Source organism: Panthera leo, chromosome A3 (genome assembly GCF_018350215.1).
Source record: "Panthera leo isolate Ple1 chromosome A3, P.leo_Ple1_pat1.1, whole genome shotgun sequence".
Taxonomy (NCBI): domain Eukaryota; kingdom Metazoa; phylum Chordata; class Mammalia; order Carnivora; family Felidae; genus Panthera; species Panthera leo.
Window position 1 is genome coordinate 10564581 of NC_056681.1, and position 23728 is coordinate 10588308.

A 23728-nucleotide genomic window follows, 5' to 3' on the forward strand; every position below is an offset into this window, starting at 1 on the left:
ACGATGTGCCCTAGAGACATCCCTTCTTCCTGGAACCCTGTCAGCCGCCTGGGAAATGACAAGAAGCAGAACTTTCGCTCTCCCCTCGGCTGCAGGAAACGGAGCCTCTTGTGCTTTGGAGACCGGCTGACCTTGAGCTTCTAGGTTGCAGCAGGTGTCTGCTAAGGCCGGAAGGTGATTTCTGCTTGCCCGGGGCCCCCGGGAAGACCTTACCTTTGGAGAAGCCTGGAAAGAGGCCTCGTGACCGAGGTCTCCCTAAAATGGGGACCACAGGGTGCAGGGGGCCTTAGGGGCCGATCATGCCATCCCAAGACACGAAGCGCTCTATGCAAGACCCAAATCGCTCAGTTTTTTGGAGAAGCCAGTAAATGGCTACGCGCCCTTCTTACCAAACCTCCAGATTGCTGGCAGGACTGTCCCGAATGAGCACGCGGGACCCTGGGCACCTGCTAGTCCTTCTCGGGGAGGGGAGGGTGGAGGTCCGAGGGTGGAGGGGAAGTGTTCTTCTCATTTCATGCGAGGTGGCGAGCTTTCTTCCCTGGGCCCTGCCTCCTTCCAGCTCCCACGTCAGAGGGGCTGTTAGCCCGCAGAGAAGACTGGAATTAGTGCCCGGGTTTACCACCCACAAGCATGTTTCGGGTTGTTTTTCACTTTACCGGGCTTTCGCAGACAACCTTTACCTTTCCATTCAGTTCTGTAATACCACCTTTGTGTTCTGAGTCATCCTCCTCCGGTGACCAGGAAGATTCTCGGTTCACGGGCACCCTACAGAAGTCATCTTACTTTGTCTTTGAAAGAGCCCTGGGGAGTGGGAGGTGGTGTCCCTGTTTTACGGGAGCATTTGAAACTCAGAGGGGCGGAGCCACTGCTCCAAAGTCACACAGCTTTTCAGAAACCGAGGCAGGATTGAAATTCAGCTGTGACTGACCGAGGGTGAAATCCTTTCTTCTTTCTCCCGAGTCCAGAGCCCTCTCCGGTGTCACCTGGGAGAGGGGGCCTCTCAGTGAGGTGGGCGCCCATCTGCTTGGACCACAGTAGCTGGTCCGACCCAACCAGGGGGAGCTCTGGAATGCAGAGACGTCCTTCTTAAAGGAGTGCGTTTCTTCCTCCACAAAGGAGAAACGTTATTTGTGCTGAATTTTCTGATGCCCTTCTTTCTCTCCTTCCATCCCCCTCTCGCTCCCCCAACACCCTTGATCTCACAGTTGAGCCCTTACTTGTGTTTCCTGACGTGCATTTCTGCCCTGTAGTCCTAGACCCCAGAGCAGCTGTAGACCCAGGTGGCAAGGACACGGAGCATGTGTCGGTTAAGAGGGTGGCCTGAGAGCCCTGTGAGAGCCACATCCTAACTCCGTCCTGTGCTAGCTGTGTTAACTGGGACAGATCGCTGGTCTTGCACAAGCCTCGGTGGGTCCAGCCTACACAGAGCTGTGACGCACGGAAGTCATCGAGCTCGGTGCTGGGCTTGTGGGAGGTATGCACTGAGCTGCCGCGTCGTTGTTGATGGTGACCACGGATCCAGTATGTTTACTGATCACGCTGAACACGGTAAACAAAGTTCCTGCTACCAAGATGCATGGACCTCGTGTTTCGGTGGGGGACAGAGATACTAAGCAAACACCTAACAAAACAAGAAAATCTCAGGTGGTAATGAAGTCATTGTGCCAGTGGTGTGGTAGCGAACCTTGACCATCCAATTCTCTGGGGGGAGAAAAGAAAAAAGAGCCTCGATTTGTAGCATTTGCCAATTTGGGGGGTATCGGTATCCCTACTGTGGGGGACTTCAAGTTACCAAAGTGGCACCCACTGACTCTTAAAATTTCTAAAAATTTAACGAGTGGGTCTTGTAAGGCCCCCAGACCTGGCTCCAGCATTGGGTATAAGTACAGAATGTGGTTCGGGAAGGATCTGAAGAGCTCTGAAAATGAACTGTACCAGCAGAAGGGGGTTCTAGGCAGAGGAGGGCTGTGCAAAAGCCCTGAGGTTGGAGAGAGCTGGGTGTGCTCCAGGAGCAGAAGGTGGTTGGTTTTGGCAGGACTCAGTGGGGTGGAGGGAGAAGTGACAGGCTGGGCCAGCGGAAGCCTCATAGACCACGTTTGGATTTTATTCTAAGGCCACAGGAAGTCTTTGGAGAGTTGTAAGCAGGGGAGTGTCTGTGTCTGATTTGCACTTTTTTTTTTTTTTTTTGAAAAAGGCTCTTGGGCTATTCTGTGAAAGGCCAGCAAGAGACCAGTTAGGGGAAGTGGTTATCATCCCAGGGAGACGCATGGATGCTGGGACTGGTGTGGCTGGATTCAGGTAGAACTGTAGGGATGTGACACGATTTTTTAAAAGTATATTTACTTTTATTTATTTTGAGACAGAGAGAGAGCGCACACACATGCACAAGAGGGGCAGAGAGAGGATGAGAGAGGGAATCCCAAGCAGGTTTCACACTGCCCGCGCAGAGCCCTATGCGGGGCTGGAACTCACGAACCCGTGAGATCATGACTTGAGCCGAAACCAAGAGTTGGACGCTGAACCGACTGAGCCAGCCAGGTGCCCCCAGGGGTGGGACAGGTTTTATCTTCGGGTGTTTTATCTTCAGGGCTGTTTACCGTGAATACACCCAGGCTGCTGCAATTTCTGCTGTTCTGTCCTGGGGAGGAGGAAGGGACTGAGACCATCGGGGCTCACTCTCTGTCCTACCTACTTTTCCTTCTCCACCCTGCGGGATGCTGTGTTTACCGCCTCCTGATCAGTTCAGGAGAGGAGGTGACGAAATCTGTTTATCTTGGGTCCAAATGTAAAGCAAAACCAACAAAAACAAAATCTCTTCTCAGCTCGGACCTCCTTCCTTTGATTTGTGCAGAACAGGACCCTGTTCTGCAGTTGGCATGGGGGAGAAAGATGAGAGGTTCTGATTTGGATTTCCATCTTTGCCCTTGGGCAACTCTTGGGTGTGTATGACACGTGGAAATGCTGTGGGTGTCGGCCTGGCAGCTTATGAAAAAAGATGTCACCTGGCTCTGCTCCACTCCCAGCCTGTCTCTGTATGGTTTTTAGAAGGACACGAGAGGACTCCCGTCTTTCCGGAACGGTGTCGTCCAGTAGAACTTTTCTTGACGACGGACGTGTTCTGTATCTGTGCCGTCCATCGCCGTGGCCACTAGCCATCTGTGGCCACCGAGCATTGGAAATGGGGCTAGCATGACTGAGAAACTGAATTTCCCATTTTATTTAGTTTTTGTATCTATTGTGTTGGACACAGCAATTCTGGACCATATGTCGTCCTCCATTGCCTTGGAGACTTTGTCTTATGGCAGTTGATTGGAGTGTTTTTTTTTTAATTATTTTAAGTTTATTTATGTTAAGAGAGAGACAGAGTGAGCTGGGAAGGGACAGAGCAAGAGAAGGAGAGAGAGAGAATCCCAAGCAGGCTCTGTGCAGTCAGCACAGAGCCCGGTGCGCGGCTCGAACCCGTGAACCATGAGATCGTGACCTGAGCCAAAGTCGGACGCTTAACCAACTGAGCCACTCAGGCACCCCTAGCCTGGACGATTTATAGTACTCAGAAGCCTATTGCTGTAATTAATTGTTTATATTTCATTTGTTTTAGTAAACATTTTTGTGCATGACTCCTGACCGCACGATATTTTTTCTAGGGTACGTAGTGAGAAATGGAATTACCAGGTCATAGGGCATATGTAGTTTTAATTTTTTTTTAATGTTTATTTATTTTTGAGACAGAGAGAGACAGAGCATGAACGGGGGAGGGACAGAGAGAGAGGGAGACACAGAATCGGAAACAGGCTCCAGGCTCTGAGCCATCAGCCCAGAGCCTGACGCGGGGCTCGAACTCACGGACCGCGAGATCGTGACCTGAGCTGAAGTCGGACGCTTAACTGACCGAGCCACCCAGGCGCCCCTGTAGTTTTAATTTTTAATTGAAATAGTTATAGCAGGTTATGTTCCTGTCAGCTGCATGAGAGAGTGCCCGTGTGCCGTCTGTAAAACACGTGATTGTATCAAATAGCAACATGCATGCCATTCTAATAGGCAAAAAAATGGTATCCCAAGGTAATTTGCATTTTCCCGTTTACAAGTCACATTGAACGTCTTTTCCAAGCTAATGACCATTTGTTTTTCAGTGAGTTGCCTGTTCAAATTTCTTGCTCATTTTTCTGTTGGATAGTTTTGTCGATTCATTCAGCAATATTCTGGGTGCTAGGGATGTTGTGGCAAGTAAAATAAACAGACACACCTGCCCTCAGAGAGGTGATAGTCCAGTTGTAGGAGAAGGACCTAAGCAAAAGGAATTGAGGAGCTATGTAATAATGTTAGATGGGATAAAGAGAAGGAAAAGCAGATAGAGAAGAAGGAAGGAGATAGTCCTACCCACTGGGGGTAAGACTCGGTTTTAAACAGGATGGCCAGGAATCTTGTCCTTTACTTATTCACTTGTAGGCATTCTTTATGTATTCTCTGTACTAATCCTTTGCCCGTTCTGTGTCGCACACATTTTCCTCCAGTCTTTAATTTTCTTTTGACTCAGATGATGGCACTTTAGCCTTGCTCTTTAGTTTTTTCTAATTAAGAAAAAAAATCTAACTTGTGAATTAGAATATATTCATGTAAAAAGCATACGCTTTTTCTTCTGATCTTCCCAAGCAACCCGTGTCAAGAGCTCTGGTTTATCTTTCCTGATTATTTTTTTGTCCTCACCACCATGTGACACTCTCCCCACCACCCTGCTGGCAGCTGAGCACTGGCAGTTTCCGGCTGTTTCTCCATAAATACAGTTCTGATCTCCTACCTTCTCACGGTCGCAAAGGCTCCATTTTGGAGAGGATCTCCGTAATTCATTGTTTGAGCAGCCCTTCTGGCGGGACACCAGGGTTCCTCCTAGTTCTCCTTTCCTCCAGGTGGTGGGGCAGTCCTGCACTCCCTCTGCTGCCCAGGAGCTTCTCAGGTTTTTGAGGGACTGTACCCGCCAGCACCCTGCATGCTAGAGGCGTGTAATATTTTGATTTTGTTTTCTCCCCCGCAGCTCCATGGCTACATGGAAAACAAGCCCCTCGGGCTTCAGATCTTCATTGGGACAGCCGACGAGCGCATCCTTAAGCCCCACGCCTTCTACCAGGTGCACCGCATCACGGGAAAAACCGTCACCACCACCAGCTACGAGAAGATCGTAGGCAACACCAAAGTCCTGGAGATCCCTCTGGAGCCAAAGAACAACATGAGGGCGACGTAAGGGCTCGGGGGCCGAGGGTGGTGGGTCTTTATGGGGAAGTGAGGGGGACCCAGGGGCAGGGATTTGGTAGTGGGGACTCTCTGGAGTTGAGTTGGTGGAAGGAGTCGTGGATGGTGGTTCCCACTCTGCGATGGGCCCACAGAGATTTGTTTGAAAAGTTTCTATTTTAAGAGCTTTATGTCTAAATACTTTTCTTGTGTGCTGGGAGAAAGATTACCTATGCGTCTTTGGATTATGTTACTTGGGATGAGGCTAAATTGATTTACATGTCAGAATGTATTTGGGCTAAAGAAAATTTTTAAAGACGCAGATAGGTTGAAACTCACAAAGGAATAGGCGTGTAGCTCAAATTTGGGAAACATTGCACCCGTGCACTGGAGTTAAAAAAAAAAAAAATCTCTTTATTAGAAAATAACCTTAACTTGCAAACGGTGAGAACTTTACAGAGGACCCTGTCTGCCGTTCGCTCAGCTTTGCCGATTGTGAACGTTTTCCACGTTTGCTTTGTCACTTCCTTTGCTCCTCGGTTTTTCCCGAACTGTTAGACACGGCGACTCTTTACCTTCACATACTTGAGCATGAATTTCCTCAGGACTAGAACGCGGTCTTTGGTGACCACGGTGCCTTTGTCAAATTAAAGATGTTTAACGCTGATCCACCCCTCTTACCTACTGAAGAGTCTCCAATCAGTTTTGCCAGTTGCATACTTGAGTTTGTCAGGCGCTTTTGAGAGTAGAGAAACTGGAATGGAAAGGTTCCCTAGGGAGGTACTTTCCACCGGGGAATTTCTCTAGTGACTTTGTGAGTGTTTGACCCCCGTCTGGGCAATCCGTTCCTGGCTGAAATCCCGATCGGCGGATTGCAATCCGCTCTCCCCGCCCCCGCCCACCTCCCCGTCGGGGGCTGACGGTGGAACCATGTTGGTTAACTGACTTGGGTGGTTTTGTGGGTGATCTTGCCTGCTCACCGACATGGTCAGTTCTAAGTGGGGTTCTCAACCTCCTCACAGCATTGACTGTGCGGGGATCCTGAAGCTGAGGAACGCGGACATCGAGCTGCGGAAAGGCGAGACGGACATCGGCAGGAAGAACACGCGGGTGCGGCTGGTTTTCCGGGTGCACATTCCAGAGGCCAGCGGGAGGATCATCTCCCTGCAGACTGCATCCAACCCCATCGAATGCTGTAAGTTGGGCGCTGGGCAGCGTCGGCCTTCGCCGCGTATACTGAACGTGACCTTCCGCCCCGGGCCAGGTGCTCAGCAAGAATACGCAGGACCCGCAGGGGTCGACAGGGGGCCCGAGATGACCAGAGGGCCCAGACCCAGAGCACATTGAGCGACTTCCCTCCGCTCTCATTTGCTTGTGGAAGGTTTTGTGGCCTCACAGGAAATGAAAAAATAATACAGCTAACGAGTAGCCTCCGGCTTTGTTTAGAGGATTCGAAAACGTATAAATGTTTGGGTCGTAAAAAAAGGTAGATGCAGTTGGAGTGAGTTTACTGTACCCAGTGTCCTCTTCTCCTTTCCCTTGCCTCTCAGTGGCTCTCGCTGACTGAGCGGTGACTCTGCTGGTCAAGATGCTGAACGCCCAGCAGTCAGTAGCTCCTTGAATATTACGGAGGTTCTTGGCCACAGCTGATGCTCGTTTTACAGAAGGGGAGGGGGAGAGATGAGGGGTTGGCTACCCCGGGCCAGCAGGGCTGGGACTGGGACAGGAGCTTTGGCACGCACGACCGTGCCCTGCCCCCCTCCCCCCCAGCCCCTGCTATCACCCTCGGCCCATCCGTGCCTATTCACTGAGAATCTGCCCACTGTGCCCAAACCAAAATGCAGAGGAACTTCAGAATCTCGTGTGCAGTGGCCGAGATCTGCCGTGTGGAAGGGCTCTGAGCAGAAACGCGGCTCAGTTCTCATCGGGCTTTGAAAGAAGAAGGCGCTTTGGGCTCAGTCACGGGTACTTGAGTTAAGTTGCATAATTGGTTTTTGCAGTTAGACCTGGCAAAGCTTCTCGTCGGCTCAGTGTTTGAGAGTTTAGAAATCATTCGTCCAAGCACAGAGAAGAAAACAGTAAACGCTGTTGCAGAAACAAAAGCCGTTTATGTTATTTCTGTGTTCTTCGAAGAGTAGTTTTTATGGTGTTACGATCGCGTTCCGTAGGCAATTATGTTTCGGGATTCTGTTTCCTTTTTACTGGGCATTTTACCATAACTGTGTGCCACAAAACTCAGTTGCCTAGAGAGGCCGGGGAGGTCACACAGATGAGTGGAGGTGCAGCCAGCAGAGAGTGGTGGGGACCAGGGACCAGGAAGGCACCTTCCCCACCTGAAAGCGCCTGCCTTCTACAACTCCAGCCGGCATGTCCATGTGGGCATGGAGACTCGGAGGTGGCCGGATCCTCTGGCTTTTTAAGATAAACCCCAAATCTCCTGATTTTTAAAAAGCAGCAACAAATCCAAAATACCGTGTGGATTAGAGAAAATCTTCATGTGGCTTTGATTAATCAGAGGGAGTCTTAATCAGACACTAATGAGTAAAGGAAAAGCATGAATATCTTAGGCAGAAAGGGTTGGGGAAGACCGGCCCTCAGGATTTCATTTATTGATTAAAATTTTTTTTTCACGTTTATTTATTTTTGAGAGAGAGAGAGAGAGAGAGAGAGAGCGCACACGCAGAGGAGGGGCAGAGAGAGAGGGGCACCCAGAATCTGAAGCAGGCTCCAGGCTCTGAGCTGGCAACACGGAGCCCGATGTGGGGATCGAACTCACGAGCTGTGAGATCCTGACCTGAGCCAAAGTCAGACGGTTAACCGACTGAGCCACCCAGGCGCCCCTGGCCCTCAGGATTAAAAGCCAGTGAGGAGAGACTGTGGGCCCTCTTGGGGGGAGAAGCCAGAAGTTGGTCTTGGTCGGTCTTTGGAAAAAAGATGGAGGGGGCCTAGGATTTCCTCCAGCCACGGGAGTCACCATGTGGATCGGGCCGCACACGGTGGTGAGTCTCTGCTCTGACGTTAGAAGAGAAAGACCCAACAGCACACAACAAGGGAAAACAAGATTTGAAAACTATGTCAGAAACATTGGAGTTCCCCTCCTCTACCCAGCAGACCCCACCCCTGTCCCCTGAGTGCTGGGCACAGTGGCTGCCTCACCACGGTGTTGGTTCTGAACATCTCGAGATGTTTTGGGAAGGAAACCCGGGCTCTTCCTCAGTAATTTGGGGGATTTTGAGAAGATAAGGTCTCCTTTTTCTGGCAGGTGACTCACTCGACAGGATGGGGCTGTGGTTTGTAGCAAGGTGGGGAGCAGGCGGCCTCAGGAGGGACCACACGCCAGAGTCCCTGTTCCTCTCCGTCTCTGGGTCCCTCGGGTCAATGTATCTCATGTTGATCTGAGAGTTGAAGGATCAGCGCTGAACCACATGCACCTCCAGCAAGATCTTCAGGGTGTCATGAAGTCATTTGAACCTTGAACGTGGGCTTTTTTTTTCTCTTTATATTTGGCTGATTCAACTACCTCCTTTTGACAGATAAGGAAACAGGCTTTCTTGGTAAAGTGATTCACTCACTTTTTTACTCAGTAGAGCTAGGGTCTCCAGCTTTCTGGTTCTGTGAAATACCTTCTTATGGTTTCTAGAACACCTCCGTTTCTTGCAGGGCCAGACCGAACTACCAGCAGGCCACACGCTCTCTCACCCAGAATCTTCTGTCATTTTTATTGCCACCTCTGTTCTCTTTTCCAAGACTGGTGCCTGATCGTTAATCTAAATATTTATTGACTAATGGGCTTACTATTAGATATTCAGTAAATATTGACCACTAGTCCGTAGCACATAGTGGTGATCCTTCGGGAGATATTCAATAAATATTTATTGACTAGTTGACTTTGTATATGCCCCCTGGGGAGGGTGAGCTGGTGAGAAAAACATTCAGTGGACTCATACTTATTGGCAAGGCTACCTTACTTTGGAGGTGCTGATTATATAACGTCTTGGGGAATCAGGGATGAGTTCTCAGATTCTAGCAAAAAAAGGACAAACCCTGGAGGCCGCTCTTGGGAAAGTAGGCCGATTTGCTAGACTTGTAGACTCCTTACGTTGATGCATAGCACGCCGGAGGTCAAACCTCACCTTTGCATAGACGGGTGCTCTGTGTGTTTCTCTTTCCACGAGACGTTCAATATTGCCAAGGAGATGCCTTCAGTCCCCTCCCTGATTGTCAGCAGAGCCGATTTTGAAGCTTCTCCAGTCCGCCTGGCTCTGGGTGCCGTCCCCACCCCTTCCCAGTCCTGACGGATAACCGGGTCTCCCTGGCTTCTCTGGGAACGTGGGAGAGTTCAGGAGGGAACACGCTTGTCTTCCCCGACGACAGACATCTAACTCTGCTCTCAGGGTTCTGGAGGCCAGACCCCAGAATCCAGGTGGCCGTCAGATTGTTCCTAATGAAGACTCTGAAGGGGGGATGTTCCAGGCCCCTCTCCTAGCGACTGGCAACGGCCGGCACTCTTGACTCTCCTTGGCGTGTGGGTCCGTGACTCCAGTCTCTGCCTCCTGTTCACGTGACCCTGTTGTCTGTGTGTCCTTCTCTGTCTCTTATGAGGACACGGTCACTGGGCTCAGGGCCCCCGCTAATCCTGCACAATCCACCCTCCAGTTTTACCTTATTTGTGCCTTCAGAGATCGTATTTCCAAATACAGCCACGTTTGAGGTTCTGGGTGCCTGGGGCTTTGTTCATCCCATGACCCTTCCTCCTCAGCTACATTTCTTGATTTCTCAGTCGCCTCTGCCCCTCAGTTCCCAAATCCACTGGGCTCTTTCTCTGTCCTCTCTCTTGGCTTTTGCCCACACTGTCACCTCCATCCAGAACGCTGGTTCTCAAACTTGGTCGCACGCTGGCACCACCTGGGGAGTTATTAAAAAACAAAACAAAAAACCCCCCAATGTGTTGCCCGAATCCCACCCCAAAGATGGCAAGTCCCTTGGTCTGCGGTGGGGTCTGTGCGTGGAGAGATTTTGGAGGTCATCTGGTGATTCTGATGTGCTGGGAAGCATGGGGCCTGCTCACCTTGCCCCTTCCGGTCCCTCGGTTGGCTCCTCCTTATCCAAGGTTGCTGTGTCCATGGCCCCTCAGGGAGGACGCACGCCCCCGACCCCACAAGGTACAGGTCCCCCGCTCTGTGCTGACAACCCAGTTTACTCCTTGGTCTCTCTCCTGTAAGGACAGAGACCAGAAGGCATCAGCCAGGGCCTGGCACATAGCACCTATCTCTAAAATGTTTGTTTAAAACAAAAATAGTGAACACCAGCCTCTCCAGGCTGCCCAGCGCGAGAAGAAGGTGACGAGGAAGCAGAAGGGGGCTGTCGGCAGGTGCGAAGGTCTTGTCCCATGAGCGTCTCTCTGGGAATCTCCTCCCTGCCCCTCTCTGTTCTTCGAGAGAACACCCAAGGCGGTTTTCCACCAAGTCCTGCCCACTCCCGGCACAGAATAGGAATCCACTTTGCTCCTTGTGTAGGCACTGGGGCATGGGTGCATGGTGTAGACCAGAAAGTGGGTTTTCTCACATGCTCTTTTCAGCGCCTCCCTTCTCGTGACATCACTGTGTGTCACCGAGCTCTGATTGAGATACACCAAATGACACAGAGCGTGCGTCTTCAGTTCAGTGATTTTCAACAATTCAAAGGACCTGCGTAACCACCGCTCACAAGGAGACGCGGGACATTTCCTTCCCTCCTGGAAGGGCCCTCACACCCCATCGGCCGGTGCCGCCCCCCCATCCCCACACACAGGCAACCACCGTTCTGATTTCTATCGCCAGAGATTAGCTTTCCCTGTTCCAGAACCTCACGCCATGGCATTGGACAGCGTGTACTTTGTGTCTGGCTGGTTTCGCCCAGCATCAGCTCGGTGCTTTTGAGAGCCATTGCTCTTATCACGTGATTCTGGCTGCTGTGAACCTTCTAATCCAAATGCTTTCACTGCCCTTGGGTGAACACCCGGGAATGGAATGGCCGGTTCACGGGGAAAGGTTATGCTCTAGTTTATGTATTTTCCAAACCATAAAATGATTTTCTCTGTGCCAGAGTGCATGAGAGCTCCACCTGCCCCACGTCCTTACTGGTGTTGGCTTCTGCCCGTCTTTTCTACTGGGAGCCACTCCGGGAGCGGAAAGTGGACCTCCTCGTGCGTGATTTGCATTTGCCCGGTGGCTCACGATGCTGAGTGCCGACGTGTGCACCTGCTGGCTGTCCCGGTGTCTTCTTTGCTGAACTGTCTGTGCACAGCTTTTGCCCTCTTGCGATGGGGTCACTCCTCTTGTTATTATTAATACGCGTCAGTTGTTCATGCGTCCTGGGTGGGAGCCTTTTGTCCGATGTGTGTAGGATGAATATTTTCCCCGGTCCACGCTTGGGCGTCAATATTTTATTTTGACTAAATCCCAATGTATCATTTTCTTTTCTTTTGGGATTAGTGCTCTTTGCATTCCCCCAACAAATTTCTACCGGTCTGAAGGAAGCAAAGGTATCCTTTTACATTTTCTTCTAGAAGCTTTTTGATGCTGGGTTTTAGGTTTAGGGATGCACTCCATCTCAGGCTAATTTTGGTGTCTGGGGTGAGGAGGGTCGGGGTCCATCATTCACCGCCCCCAGATTGGCCCACCTCGGATGCCCTTTCCTGGAAGCAAGCACTTGGACAACCCGACCGTGTTCCCCTCCCTCGCCAGCTTTCCTTCTCTGCCCCACTTGACTCTTGTAGGTCTGGCTTGGGAGACGGGCGGTCACACGGCACTGCTTCGTGAAAATCTTAGAAGCAGCGGGACCAGACTGGCATATTGCCTCCTTTCTCGTGAAGCAGGGCTGCTTACCTTGTTCACCTGCTTCTGCCAGAGGCCGAGAGGACCTCCATAATTCTTGTGGGCGTCTTAACGTGGATTCTTCCACTGAAAACGCATCTGGAGCGCATGATACGCTGTTCTAGGCACTGGGGATAAGATAAAACAGTGGTCAAGACAAAAGTCCCGGTCCTCGTGCAGGCCACATTCTAGCGAGGAAAACCCACCCTAAATAATGAAAACCATCATTTTCAACAGTGAAGTGTGATGACGAAAATATGCGTTGGTGACTTGGGGGGAGGGCTGAGCAGCAGCAGCCTTGGGTGTGCTGAGCAGGGGAGACTTCTTGGAGGAGGTGGCCTATTAATCTGAACCTGAGCGGTGGGGGAGCATGGCCCAGCTGGAGGATACAGTAAGTGCAAGGGCCCTGAGGCAGAGATAAGTTCTACATCTTCAGGGGAAAAAAAGGGCAGCTGGGGAGGCTATGTGGAGTGAATACGGATCAGAAGAAGTCTGAGATGAAGCTGGGGACTTGGACTTTGTTCAAAGTGACATGGGAAGGCTTGAGTTCTAAGTAGGGGGCTGACATAATGGGATGCGTGTTCCAAAACTTGTTTAGCGCGGTCCCTGGCGCATAGCAGATGCTCATACATGCTTGAAGACCAAATGAAGGAAGGAAGGAGACCACGGGGACCCGGCAGGGAAGAGGTGAAGGAAGAGGAACAGTGGCCACAGTCAGCTGCTGTGCGTCAGGCACCTTCTGTGTTGCCCCCGAATCATCATAAAAACACTGAGCTCAGCGGCCGTTCCCGTTTTACAGTCGGGAAAACGGAAGCACGGAGAAGTTAAATAAGTTGCCCGGGGTCACACAGCTAGTAAGGGACCAAACCAGCCGTGACCTCCACATCGTGCTGGATCTCGGGACGCCCAAGGTTGAGTTAGGTCACGAGTGACAGATTAATTTGGGCTGGAACCGAAAGTTTGGCCTCGTGTCGTGTAAGCCAGAGACCAGCCCGGCGACCCTCCGAGGGCTCCGCGTGCCTTCCCCGCGGCGCTGTAGCAGTAAATCGTGGGCGACATTCGGGCATCGGGCGGAGGGTGGCTAGGCCAGGCCTTTGTCAGCCCCCTGCCCTCCAAGGAGACTTTTAAGCAACGACTGAGAAGCCACGTTTCCGGCAACGTTGAAGCCTGTGTGACGGGGAGAAGCCGGCTAGGGTAGTGCTGAGGTGTGGGCCTGGGTTCAGAGAAATGCCTCTGCCACTTACGGGCTCTTTGGTCCCAGGAAGTCACTTACCGCTCTGTGCCTCAGCTTCCTCACCTGTAAAATGGGGACAGTAACACTGGGTGTCTCTCGGCTCTCGTCGGGGCCAGACGAACGCGTGTACACACGGCAGGTGCCAGCCGAGGTCACCACAGGCCAACCCAGCGCCTGTCTCGTGGGGCGTCTCACACCTGCTGGCTGCGAAGCCAGAGGCCCTTGCCTGGGCCTGGGCCTCTCACGGCCGCTCTGTGCCTGCCAAGGTTAACAAACACCAATTGTTTCAGGCGTGCCGGCCCCAAGCACACGCCCTGCTGCTGAGACGGGACCTGGAAAGTGACCTGGCCGGAGGAGCGTGTGGGCCAGGGGGTGCGTGCAGGAGACCCCGGGCGCGGGGGTGGGAAGGCAGGAGCCGGGTGGCTTCTCCGCTGATTGAAGACAGAGCGTCCGGCCCTTCACCGAGCCGGTCACACAGGTGCAGGGAAGGGGCATCACCGCCCCGACCGAAGGCCTGCGGCGCCCCTGACCCTCGCGTGTCGGAACTTGGCTCCACGGTGAGGCTCGCCTCGCGGACTGGCTCGGCTGGTGCACTCAGTAACATTGCTGGATTGGCACCTGCCAGCGAGTGTCGGGGGCCCGGAACGCCCCCCTCGTGGAGCTCCTGTTCTAGGGGGTTGAGGTTCGGAAGAGTTTTGGGGTTTGCTGCGGCCGCGCGGCTGGCAAGGAGAAGGGGAGAGCTGGGGGTGACACCCGTGTCCTTTCCCCCGTCCGGGCCGCCTGGGTCCTTCGGTGACCGGGACACTTGTCCAGCTCACGGAGAGGCCTGCAGCTCTCGGGGGGAGGGTCTTGTATGGAGACACGTGGGAATGTCCCCGCTAGCACATTGGAAAGGGATAGTAATTGAGCAAGAAAGTAGCTCCCGCGATGGCCCACGAGCTTTGTGGGTTCGATGAGCTGAGATACACCAGCCCTTCAGGGCACACGTTACTGTCCCATACTCCAGGTGAGAAAGCTGAGGCCCCCTGAGGTCTGGAGTTAGAAGGTGGTCACATGCACGGCGGACCCCGTGTATTCGTGCCCACGGTACCCCACTCCTGTGGTGTGAGTGGCGACGGGACCCTCACAGAGGTGGACCCCACACGCAGGGAGCATTGGGGTCTGCTGTCCCACCTCCCACTTCCCAGGGAAGACCGGGGAATGTCCGGGGCAGGGGCCGAGGGGCCTGAGGGGCCGGTCTCCGGCCAGGTCTGAGTCAGCACCTTATTCTGAGCCGGGCCGGAATACATCAGCCAACGACGGCGGCCTGATGGAGACACGAGAAGGGTGTGCGGCAGCCGGAGCACCGTGGCCAGGGGTGGTCAGGGCTTCGGCCGGGACGAGGCTTCCCGGAGGCCCCTCCTTGCCTGGGCTGGCTGGCGGCTTTCCCACGGGGAAGCCTTTCCCGAAAAGGGGCCTCTCAGGGTAGTGGAATCCCACCGTCTAGCTTGCATTCGTGTAACTCATTTAATCTGCAAACGGCCCCATGAGGCCGGTACTCTGATTATGCCCATTTTATAGATGAGAAAAGAGAGACACAGAGAGATTACGGGACTTGCCCACGGTCCCAAAGCTCGGAGGTCACCGAGCTGGGCTTTGGACTTAGGCAGCAGCCTTTTACCCACGGCCCCAAATTGCCTCTTCACCTGGGTTATAATACAAACAAAAATGTATACGTGAAGTGCTTGGAAACCGAGACGCTCTCTATGGCAGCTGTAATTATTCGCTATTATGAGCAGAATCCACCTACTTTGCGGCATCAGATTTCTCTGTCCACCCTCTCCTGCCTGTCTCCTGAGGTTTTTCGGGCAGATCGTAATTCTTGGCCACACACCCCAGTGACGGGGCGGATCCTAGACAGGCAGGCAGAAATGTTCCGTTTCCAGGCTGAGTCGGGCAGACCCCGCAGGACCCCACGCCGGTGAGAATTTCCCCTCACCGCTTTGCCGCTCCCCGTCAGCCACTGTTGCTGGTAAAAGCAAACACCCAAACTGGTTAAACCAACAGTGCCCTGTTGATTCAGAGCTCGTAAAACACAGGAGCCCCAAGCCCCTTTATGACGTGCCAGAATCTGGGGGCAGGGGGGAGGCCTGGGGAAGTCTCTTGGTGAGGGCCACCTAGAAGCTTAAGCTGGAACAGGGGGCCTAGACTTCACCCACAGGCGAGAGCGGGGCCCTCGGGATGCCTTTAAAATGGCGGCCCCTGGTCTGGGGGGAGAACAGTGCAGGGTAACCGGTTTGGGTGGTTTAGATTCTCTAACGGTGGACAGGCTGAAGGAGAGTCAGGGGGCTGCTGATGGGGGCTGCTGTGGGCCCGGGCTTCCTGAGAGCCCTCCCACAGGTCCTGGGTGGTGTCGGTCCAATTAGCAGCCGTAGGTGTGAGAAGTTGCATCAGAGAGAGAGGAAGAAGCGGACCCCAGGAGGGTAATTTTGCTTGCTGTTTGCCTCTCTTCAGTTCCTCTTTCGGAGGCTAATTGGCTTTGTTTGCTTTGCTTCTGGGCTCTCTGAGGATGCAGGGGCATTCCCTGGAGGAGGTCCCCTTGCCCGGATGTGGCCTCTTCAGAGTCAAAGTTGGCTCTTAAACAAATGTGGGCAACAAGTCACCTGGAAAGATTGTTCACATGCAAATTCTAGGAGCTCCGGGTGCAGTGGGTTGAGGGGTGGCCTGCGTAGCTGCATGTTGATGAAGCGCCTCCTCCAACCAGGTGACCTGGGGACCTTACTTGGAGACACTCTGGCAGTGACGGTTGGGAAATCCTAGCTAGTGGTTCGGGATCCACCAAGACCAGCAGCGCCCAGAGCACACGGGCCGTGTAAACACACGGGACGTGGTCGGCACACATTTGGCGAAATACTGACTGTAAGGCGGCCACACTCAGCCAGTGCCTGGCGCGTGGGACGTACTCGAGACACCACAGGCTTGAGCGTCGGTGACCTTGCTGGCTGAAATTTACCGAGGCAGAGACGCTTCGTGTGCGTTCTCCTGTGGATGCCTCGGGACGGCCTGGGAGGGGGGTCTGGGAACAGTTGCACTTTACAGGTGGGGACCCAGGTTTGGAGAAGCCCACGCGAGGGTCGCTCGAGTGAGGACCGAGGACCGCCCGACGCTCTAGCCCGCACCCAAGCTGGGGCCGCCCCTGGATGGAGCCGAGTAGCCTAGGATTTGTTTCTCAGTCTCTCGAGTGTCATGAACAGTGCCTTCCTCGGTGCTCCAGCAGGGCCGTCGTTTAAGGGTCTGTTACGATAACAGATGAGAAAATACTTCGAAAACGGCTGGGCAAGAAAGAGCGGCAGTTTGGAAGTTAACAGCGTTAAAGAATAGTTTCTCGATGCACTGTTGGTGGGAATGCAAATTGGTGCAGCCGCTCTGGAAAGCAGTGTGGAGGTTCCTCAGAAAATTAAAAATAGACCTACCCTATGACCCAGCAATAGCACTGCTAGGAATTTATCCAAGGGATACAGGAGTACTGATGCATAGGGGCACCTGTACCCCAATGTTTATAGCGGCACTCTCAACAATAGCCAAATTATGGAAAGAGCCTAAATGTCCATCAACTGATGAATGGATAAAGAAACTGTGGTTTATATACACAATGGAATACTACGTGGCAATGAGAAAAAATGAAATATGGCCTTTTGTAGCAACATGGATGGAACTGGAGAGTGTGATGCTAAGTGAAATAAGCCATACAGAGAAAGACAGATACCATATGGTTTTACTCTTATGTGGATCCTGAGAAACATAACAGAAACCCATGGGGGAGGGGAAGGAAAAAAAAAAAAAAAAAAAAAAAAAAGAGGTTAGAGTGGGAGAGAGCCAAAGCATTAGAGACTGTTAAAAAACTGAGAACAAACTGAGGGTTGATGGGGGGTGGGAGGGAGGGCAGGGTGGGAGGGAGGACAGGGTGGGTGATGGGTATTGAGGAGGGCACCTTTTGGGATGAGCACTGGGTGTTGTATGGAAACCAATTTGACAGTAAATTTCATATATTAAAAAATAAAAAAAAAAAAAAAAAAAAAAAAAGAATAGTTTCTCGAATGGTTACCGCGCGCTAGGCCCTGGCTGAGTGCTTTTGTTTTACACTCGATGGTTTTGTGTTTGTCCTGTTTTGTCGTGGTAAAATACACCTAACACAGTTTACCGTTTAGCCTGCCGTGAGGACTACAGTTCTGGGGTGTGGAGGACACTCACGAGGTGGGGTTACCACCAGCCGTATGGGTACGGAGCCTGTCCACCACCCCAAAAAGAAACCCCAGACTCCTGGGCACCCCTGTCCGTTTTCCTTCTCAATGGATGCCCTTATTCTGAGTGTTGTGAATATGAAGCACAGAATAGTTGTCCTTTGGTGTCTGGCCCCTTCGTTTAGCATAAGGTTTTCAAGGTTCGTCTGTGGTGTAGCCTGTATTCCTTCTCATGGCTGAATCGTCCTTCCGTATGGGTATACCACACGTCGGCCATCCATTCGTCCGTGGACGGATAGCTGGGTTATGGACATTAGCCATTTTCCCAGGTCTGTCCTGACTGCGTCCATGTTGACATGTGCTATGTTGTCTCGTACTGTTTGTAGCACACCCGTGAGGGCAGGTACTCTTAGGCGGCATCTGTGACCCAGAGAGGTGAAGTCACTTGCCCAGGGACGCACAGAACGGAGGCGACAGGAGGCAAACCCTTGAAAACCATGGCTTTCTGACCCCAGAGCCCAAGCAGCAAGAAACAGAATTCTCCTTTGGTTCCCAGGGTCCTGCATCATCCTGCCATGATGGTGCTGCGGATCAGACCTTGTGGGGCCCACTGGAAGCCTTAAGGATTCTTTAAAAAAAAAAAATGTAGGCTGGGGTCCTCCCCTCCAACCATTGGAGTCCGTGGTTCTCATCCAAGGGCGATTTGGGGCCCCTCCTTCCCAGGGGCCATCCAGCTCTATCTCTAGGGGTAATTCCGTGTGTCAACTGGGAGGGGTGCAGCTGGCATCCAGTGGAGGCCAGGGATGCCGCTAAACATCCCGCAGGGCACAGGACAGCCCCACAGCAAACGCGGGTCCAGCCCGCAGGTCAGTAGTGCCCAGGCTGAGAACCCCTGCTCTACAATCAGGGCCTGGGTGTCCGTACTTTCTAAACTTCCTGGCTCGTTCTAATGTGGCCCCAGAGCTAAGAGTGCCTCTTGGTCAGTGCGTAACATTCACACGGATCCCTTATTGCACTGAGCCCTTCCTTGGGTTCAGGAGGTCTGGGGTGGGGCCCATAGCCCTGCGTTTCTAACAAGCTCACGGTGACTCTGGCATTCCCACTTGGGGTTCAGGACTGGAGAGGAGGCAAAAGAAAGTACAGGGAGCTGGGCTGGACTCTCGTCATCCTCTCTCTTTAAACTTCTGTTTAAAAAGAGTGTTTTCCTTCAGATAAGGAGAAGGGGTGGGAAATGCAGATGAGGCAGAGGGAGAAAAAGTTGGTTGGTCAAAACCACAAGGCTTTGCAGGAGAAGCAGTCCGTTGTGTTCACAGCAGTGCTCAGTGATTCACAGAGCAGCCGTCCGGGCCAGCTTCCCACCCAGCGCCGAGAGTCACGGCCACGGCCGGTCTCCGGCCCGGCTGGCTGCGAGCCCTTGGCTGGCTTGCCCAGGAGTGATGACTCAGGCTTTCCACCTGCAGAATGGGAGGGATGGCTCTTGCCCCCCATTCCTGGTGGGGGGGGCACCCATTCCTGGGGCCCGAAGCCCCCAGCTGCCCCCCAGACTCATCGGAGGCAGATCTTAAAAGTCGGGACCTGCTTTTCCAGGCGAAGCAACTGGTGTCTTCACTGCTCATAAATCTCCATTTGTGGCAGCTCAATTAGGAAGTCCCACAAAACTCCTATACTGAAAGAAGGGATTAATGACCCAGCCCATGTGGGAGAAATTAGCAGCTTCTGCAGAGAGGCCTTTTGAATGTATGCTCTGAACCGGCAGCCCCTGGGCTCGGCACTGGCTGGCTGGTCCCTGGGCTGAGCCAGGGATGGGGTGAAACCGACAGGGGATCATTGTGAGTCATCGGGTTGCACTTTCAAGGTGAAGTGTCTGGGAGCATCTGGCGGGTCCACCGTAGACTCCTGAAATGTTGCCAGTTGCACGGTTGCTCCCGAAGGAGCGGGTTTCGGGATCGGGGGAGGGGCGTGCTCGCCACCTGGAGGTCCAGGCCGGCCAGGAGGGAAGGGTTAGGTTTGGGCCCCCAGGCCTCACGCGGCTGCTGCCCGCCCCAGCTCCCGGATGGGGAGGTCCTCGGGCCCCTGGCACGGAAAGGGCTGGCCCTCCGCCCGGTTCTTGGGCTCGGGAGGAACGCCAGGAGCTCAGGCTGACTCATAAGGGGAGGGCCGGCCTCGTCAGCCCACGCTGCTAAGGCGAGGCCCGGGCAGATGAGTCCCTCTCGCTGACTGGGATGTGTTTCTCACCCTGTGCAGGGAAGGGGGCTGGAGAGGGTCTTCGTTCTTCCCTGCAGCCTGCATTCCAGAACAATCAGTGGCCGGCTGCAGTGACTAAGGACTGGGGCCTCTGGAGCTGGACAAACCATCTTCTGAGGATTCAGACCTAAGCTTAACCACACACCCTGACCTGACTTCTCTTAGCTTTAGTTTTCTCCCCAGGCAAATGTGAATAATTTTAATACTTCCTTCCTCAGAAAGTTGCTGTGAGCATATATCGTTGTGACTCAACACTCAGCATAGACCTGTTCTGTTTCTCCATCTTTCATTCATTATAGATACAGATGAGGATCTAGATATAGAGAGACTTCCATGTACGTACATATTAAGATATATTGAGATATATCCATATCTGTGTCCATCCATCCATTCATCCATCCTTTCATTTGTCCCTCATCCACCCACCCACCCACCCATCCATCTATCCATCCATCCATCCATCCATCCATTCATTCATCCTTCCATCTGTCCATTTGTTCATCCATCTATCCATTCATCTGTCCATCCATCCATCCATCCATCCATCTGTCCATCCATCCATCCTTCTGTCCATTCATCCCTAGCACCTCCTACTAAATCCAAGAAGACACTGTTCCTGGCCTTGGGCTTACAGCAGTACAGAGCTCTGTCCTGGGGCTTACATTCTAGTGTGGGGAGATTTGAAAGACAGGTGACCCAATAAAACAGGGTCATGCAAGATAAAGGGGAAGGGGGAGGGGAGAGACACAGACAGTCGGGGTGTGTACTGCTGTTTTACCTTCAAGGTGGGAGGATGGAAGGGTAGGGGTAAGGAAGCCTCCCTGAGGAGGGGGCACCGGAGGAGAAACCTGCAAGAAGTGAGGAAGGAAACCATGTAGATCATCAGGAAGAACTTTCCAGAGAGGGAGGGACTAGAAAGTACAAGTGTGCAAAAATAGGAGTTGGGGAGTGTGTTTGAGGGACATTGAGAACATTCTAGAAGCATGGCTAGAACACAGTGAGCAAGGAGGGGGATCCTAGAAAGTGAGGTCAGAGAGGTGATGGGGCAAGATGATGTTGTTTTGAAGACTGAGTTCAGGATTGCCAGGGAATTGCCAAGCGACTATGTCTGAACTCTGCAGGAACCGGGTCCTAGAGTCAGCATGCATGGTCCCTTCAAGCGTTTGCTAACATCAGGGGCACAAGGAGAGGGTACTCTCTGGCAAAGGGGTGCTCTTATGAAAAAGTTGACTTGCCCTCCTTTTATGTAAAATAAAGATCACATCTCATTCGCCTTTCCTCCCCGTTGGGAGAATAGACACCTGTCCCTTGATTTGTGAAAACAAGATGCATTGTTGGAAGAAGACTAGCCCTAACAACCTAGGGCACTAAGACAGGAACATGTTGTTTCCAAGGTCAGCCGTTGTGGGGGCTGATGGCTCCACATTTGTGATGACAGCAGGTGACAAAGGTGGGCGGGGCGTGCCGTGAAATCAGCCTCTTTTGAGCAGACTTCTTCTGCCATTACAATGACTTCTTTTCCCCTCGCCCTCAGCCCAGCGATCCGCCCACGAGCTGCCCATGGTGGAAAGACAGGACATCGACAGCTGCCTGGTCTACGGGGGCCAACAGATGATCCTCACGGGACAGAACTTCACAGCCGAGTCCAAAGTCGTGTTTACTGAGAAGACCACAGGTCAGGGGGCTTTTTGAGCTCTTTCCTTGTCCTCCAGCACCATATAAAACTACCGTCTCTTTCTTCCCGACAGCACTGATTTGGGGGATGGGTCCTGTGGGCAGGGTCTTAGTTTCTGTTCTCCTTACTCCCCACGGGAAGCTTCCCAGGCCTCCAGCCCTGGATGTCAACACAGTTCACTGCTGCGTGGATGTGCCACAGTGTTTCGGCTGCTCCCGGGCTCTCTCGTTGGACGATAACCTTATCACTCTTTTTACATTTTTTAAAAAATGTTTATTTTTTTAGAGACAGAGAAATAGAGTGTGAGTCGGGGAGGGGCAGAGAGGGAGACCCAGAATCCGAAGCAGGCTCCAGGCTCTGAGCTGTCAGCACAGAGCCCGACGCGGGGCTCGAACCCACGAACTGTGAGATCATGACCTGAGCCAAGTCAGATGCTTCACTGGCTGAGCCACCCAGGCGCCCTTCTTTTTTTTTTTCTTTTAACTATTTTTTCACACAGAGAGGCAAACCTTCTCAACCTTATGCTATCATCAGAAAAGGAGGCCATTCCACAGGGCGAATAAGTTTGCGTGCTGTGGCCCTGGGTATCCTGGGTTCAGATGCTGACTTTGCTACTTGTTCTGTGATCTCAGGCAAATGATCTCCCCTTCCAGTGCCTTCGTCTCCTTTTATATAGAACGATAATAACAAGGGTTCTTATTGCCACAGGGTTGGCATGAAGGCTAAAGAGGTTAATACATGTCGAGTAATTATAACAGCTCCAGGTTTATTGTAAGCTATAAACATAAGCTACATACATTTTTTTTTTATTACGAATAGTGCTGCAATGAATCTTTCAATACTTGTAGGACAGTTAATTGGCCTTTGATACGTGAGTGTTTGTCTGTCTTTGTGCATGTACGGTTTATTCCTAGAGTGGAATTTTGGGTAGTCGTTTTGAGAGCTTTAAATACATATTGCTAAATTAACTTCCAGAAATGTACAAATTGAAACTTCCATCAATGCTATGCCAGTAACGGTTTCATCCCATCCCAGAAGTGCCATTTTTAAAATTGTTTGTTTGTTCTTGAGAGATAGAGACAGAGCATGAGCAGGGGAGAGGCGGAGAGAGGGAGACACAGAATCCGAAGCAGGCTCCGGGCTCTGAGCTGTCAGCACGGAGCCCGACGCGGGGCTCGAACCCATAGACTGTGAGATCGTGACCTAAGCTGACGTTGGACGCCTAATCAACTGAGCCACCCAGGTGCCCCAGAAGTGCTATTTAAAAAAAAAAAAAGCTTGAGAGAAAGCAGGGGAGAGAGCATGAGTGGAGGTGGGACAGAGAGAGAGGGAGAGAGAGAATCCCAAGCAGGCTCCACACTGTCAGCACAGAGCCCAATGTGGGGCTTGAACTCACGAAGCATGAGATCATGACCTGAGCCAAAACCAAGGGTCGGATGCTTAACCGACTGAGCCACCCAGGTGTCCCGCCATTTTTTTTTTTTTTTTAGTTAAAAAATATTTGCTGAATTGGTACTTCTCTTTACTTCACATTACTTTGCTATGAGAGGTTTAATATTTTTGTTTTTGCTCACGTGTATTCTTTTTTTCCACATATCATCTGTTCATATCTTTTGCCAATGAGGTCATGGTAAAAAGAGACTGATAAATTTCAAGTTATACAATTATTTGAGAGTTATGGATGCTAGATCAATTTTTTTCTCTAATGGACACGATTTCACTAAAAGGGGGTGTATTCGTGTTTGTTTACCGCCCTGAGGATGATACAGAGACCATCGTAGGCAGGGTTGTCCAGTCGTGAGGACTGTGCACTGCACAAGGGCACCTCTCCTCTGGGGGCTGCTCTTCAAATGGGATGCATCATCAATCTGTGTATTACTAAGACCACTGCTAGCAGGAGGAAGCAGGGGGTCTTGGAGGAGGGGTGTTTTTTCCCAGCTCACATAAAGCCTCCTCTTGGGGTGGGCTGGCTCTGTGACCAGGCATGACATAAATAAGCCTACGGCAGCGGGGGGCTGGAAAGGGCTGGGTGGGCTTGGAAGTGGTTTAGAGGGTACGTGGTCGGTCATTGTGGGTTCGAGGGGCAGTGGTGGTGCAGTGAGGGATTAGGGACGCAGACATTTCCACGGATGCTTTGCCTTCTGTCCTATGTTTGTCCAGGACTTTATTCAACTACCTCCTTTTATCGGGCCTGAGGCTGCTTCCCGCTCTGTGCTGTTATAAGTGACTCAGCAACGAACATCCTTTATATTCCTTTGGTCAGTTAGGCAAGAGCTCA

At 52.2% G+C, this 23728-nt stretch overlaps 1 protein-coding gene across 6 annotated transcripts in view; it reads left to right on the top strand.

Annotated features, from left to right (window-relative positions):
- The window catches only part of NFATC2 (nuclear factor of activated T cells 2), a 159466-nt gene that overhangs the window by 75417 nt on the left and 60321 nt on the right, over nt 1-23728 (top strand). For all 6 annotated transcript variants that reach the window (XM_042930658.1, XM_042930654.1, XM_042930656.1 and 3 more), the window contains exons 4-6: nt 5030-5232; nt 6246-6418; nt 21310-21450. In XM_042930658.1, coding sequence (XP_042786592.1) covers nt 5030-5232; nt 6246-6418; nt 21310-21450 — 517 coding nt within the window. The remainder of the gene's footprint in view (nt 1-5029; nt 5233-6245; nt 6419-21309; nt 21451-23728) is intronic.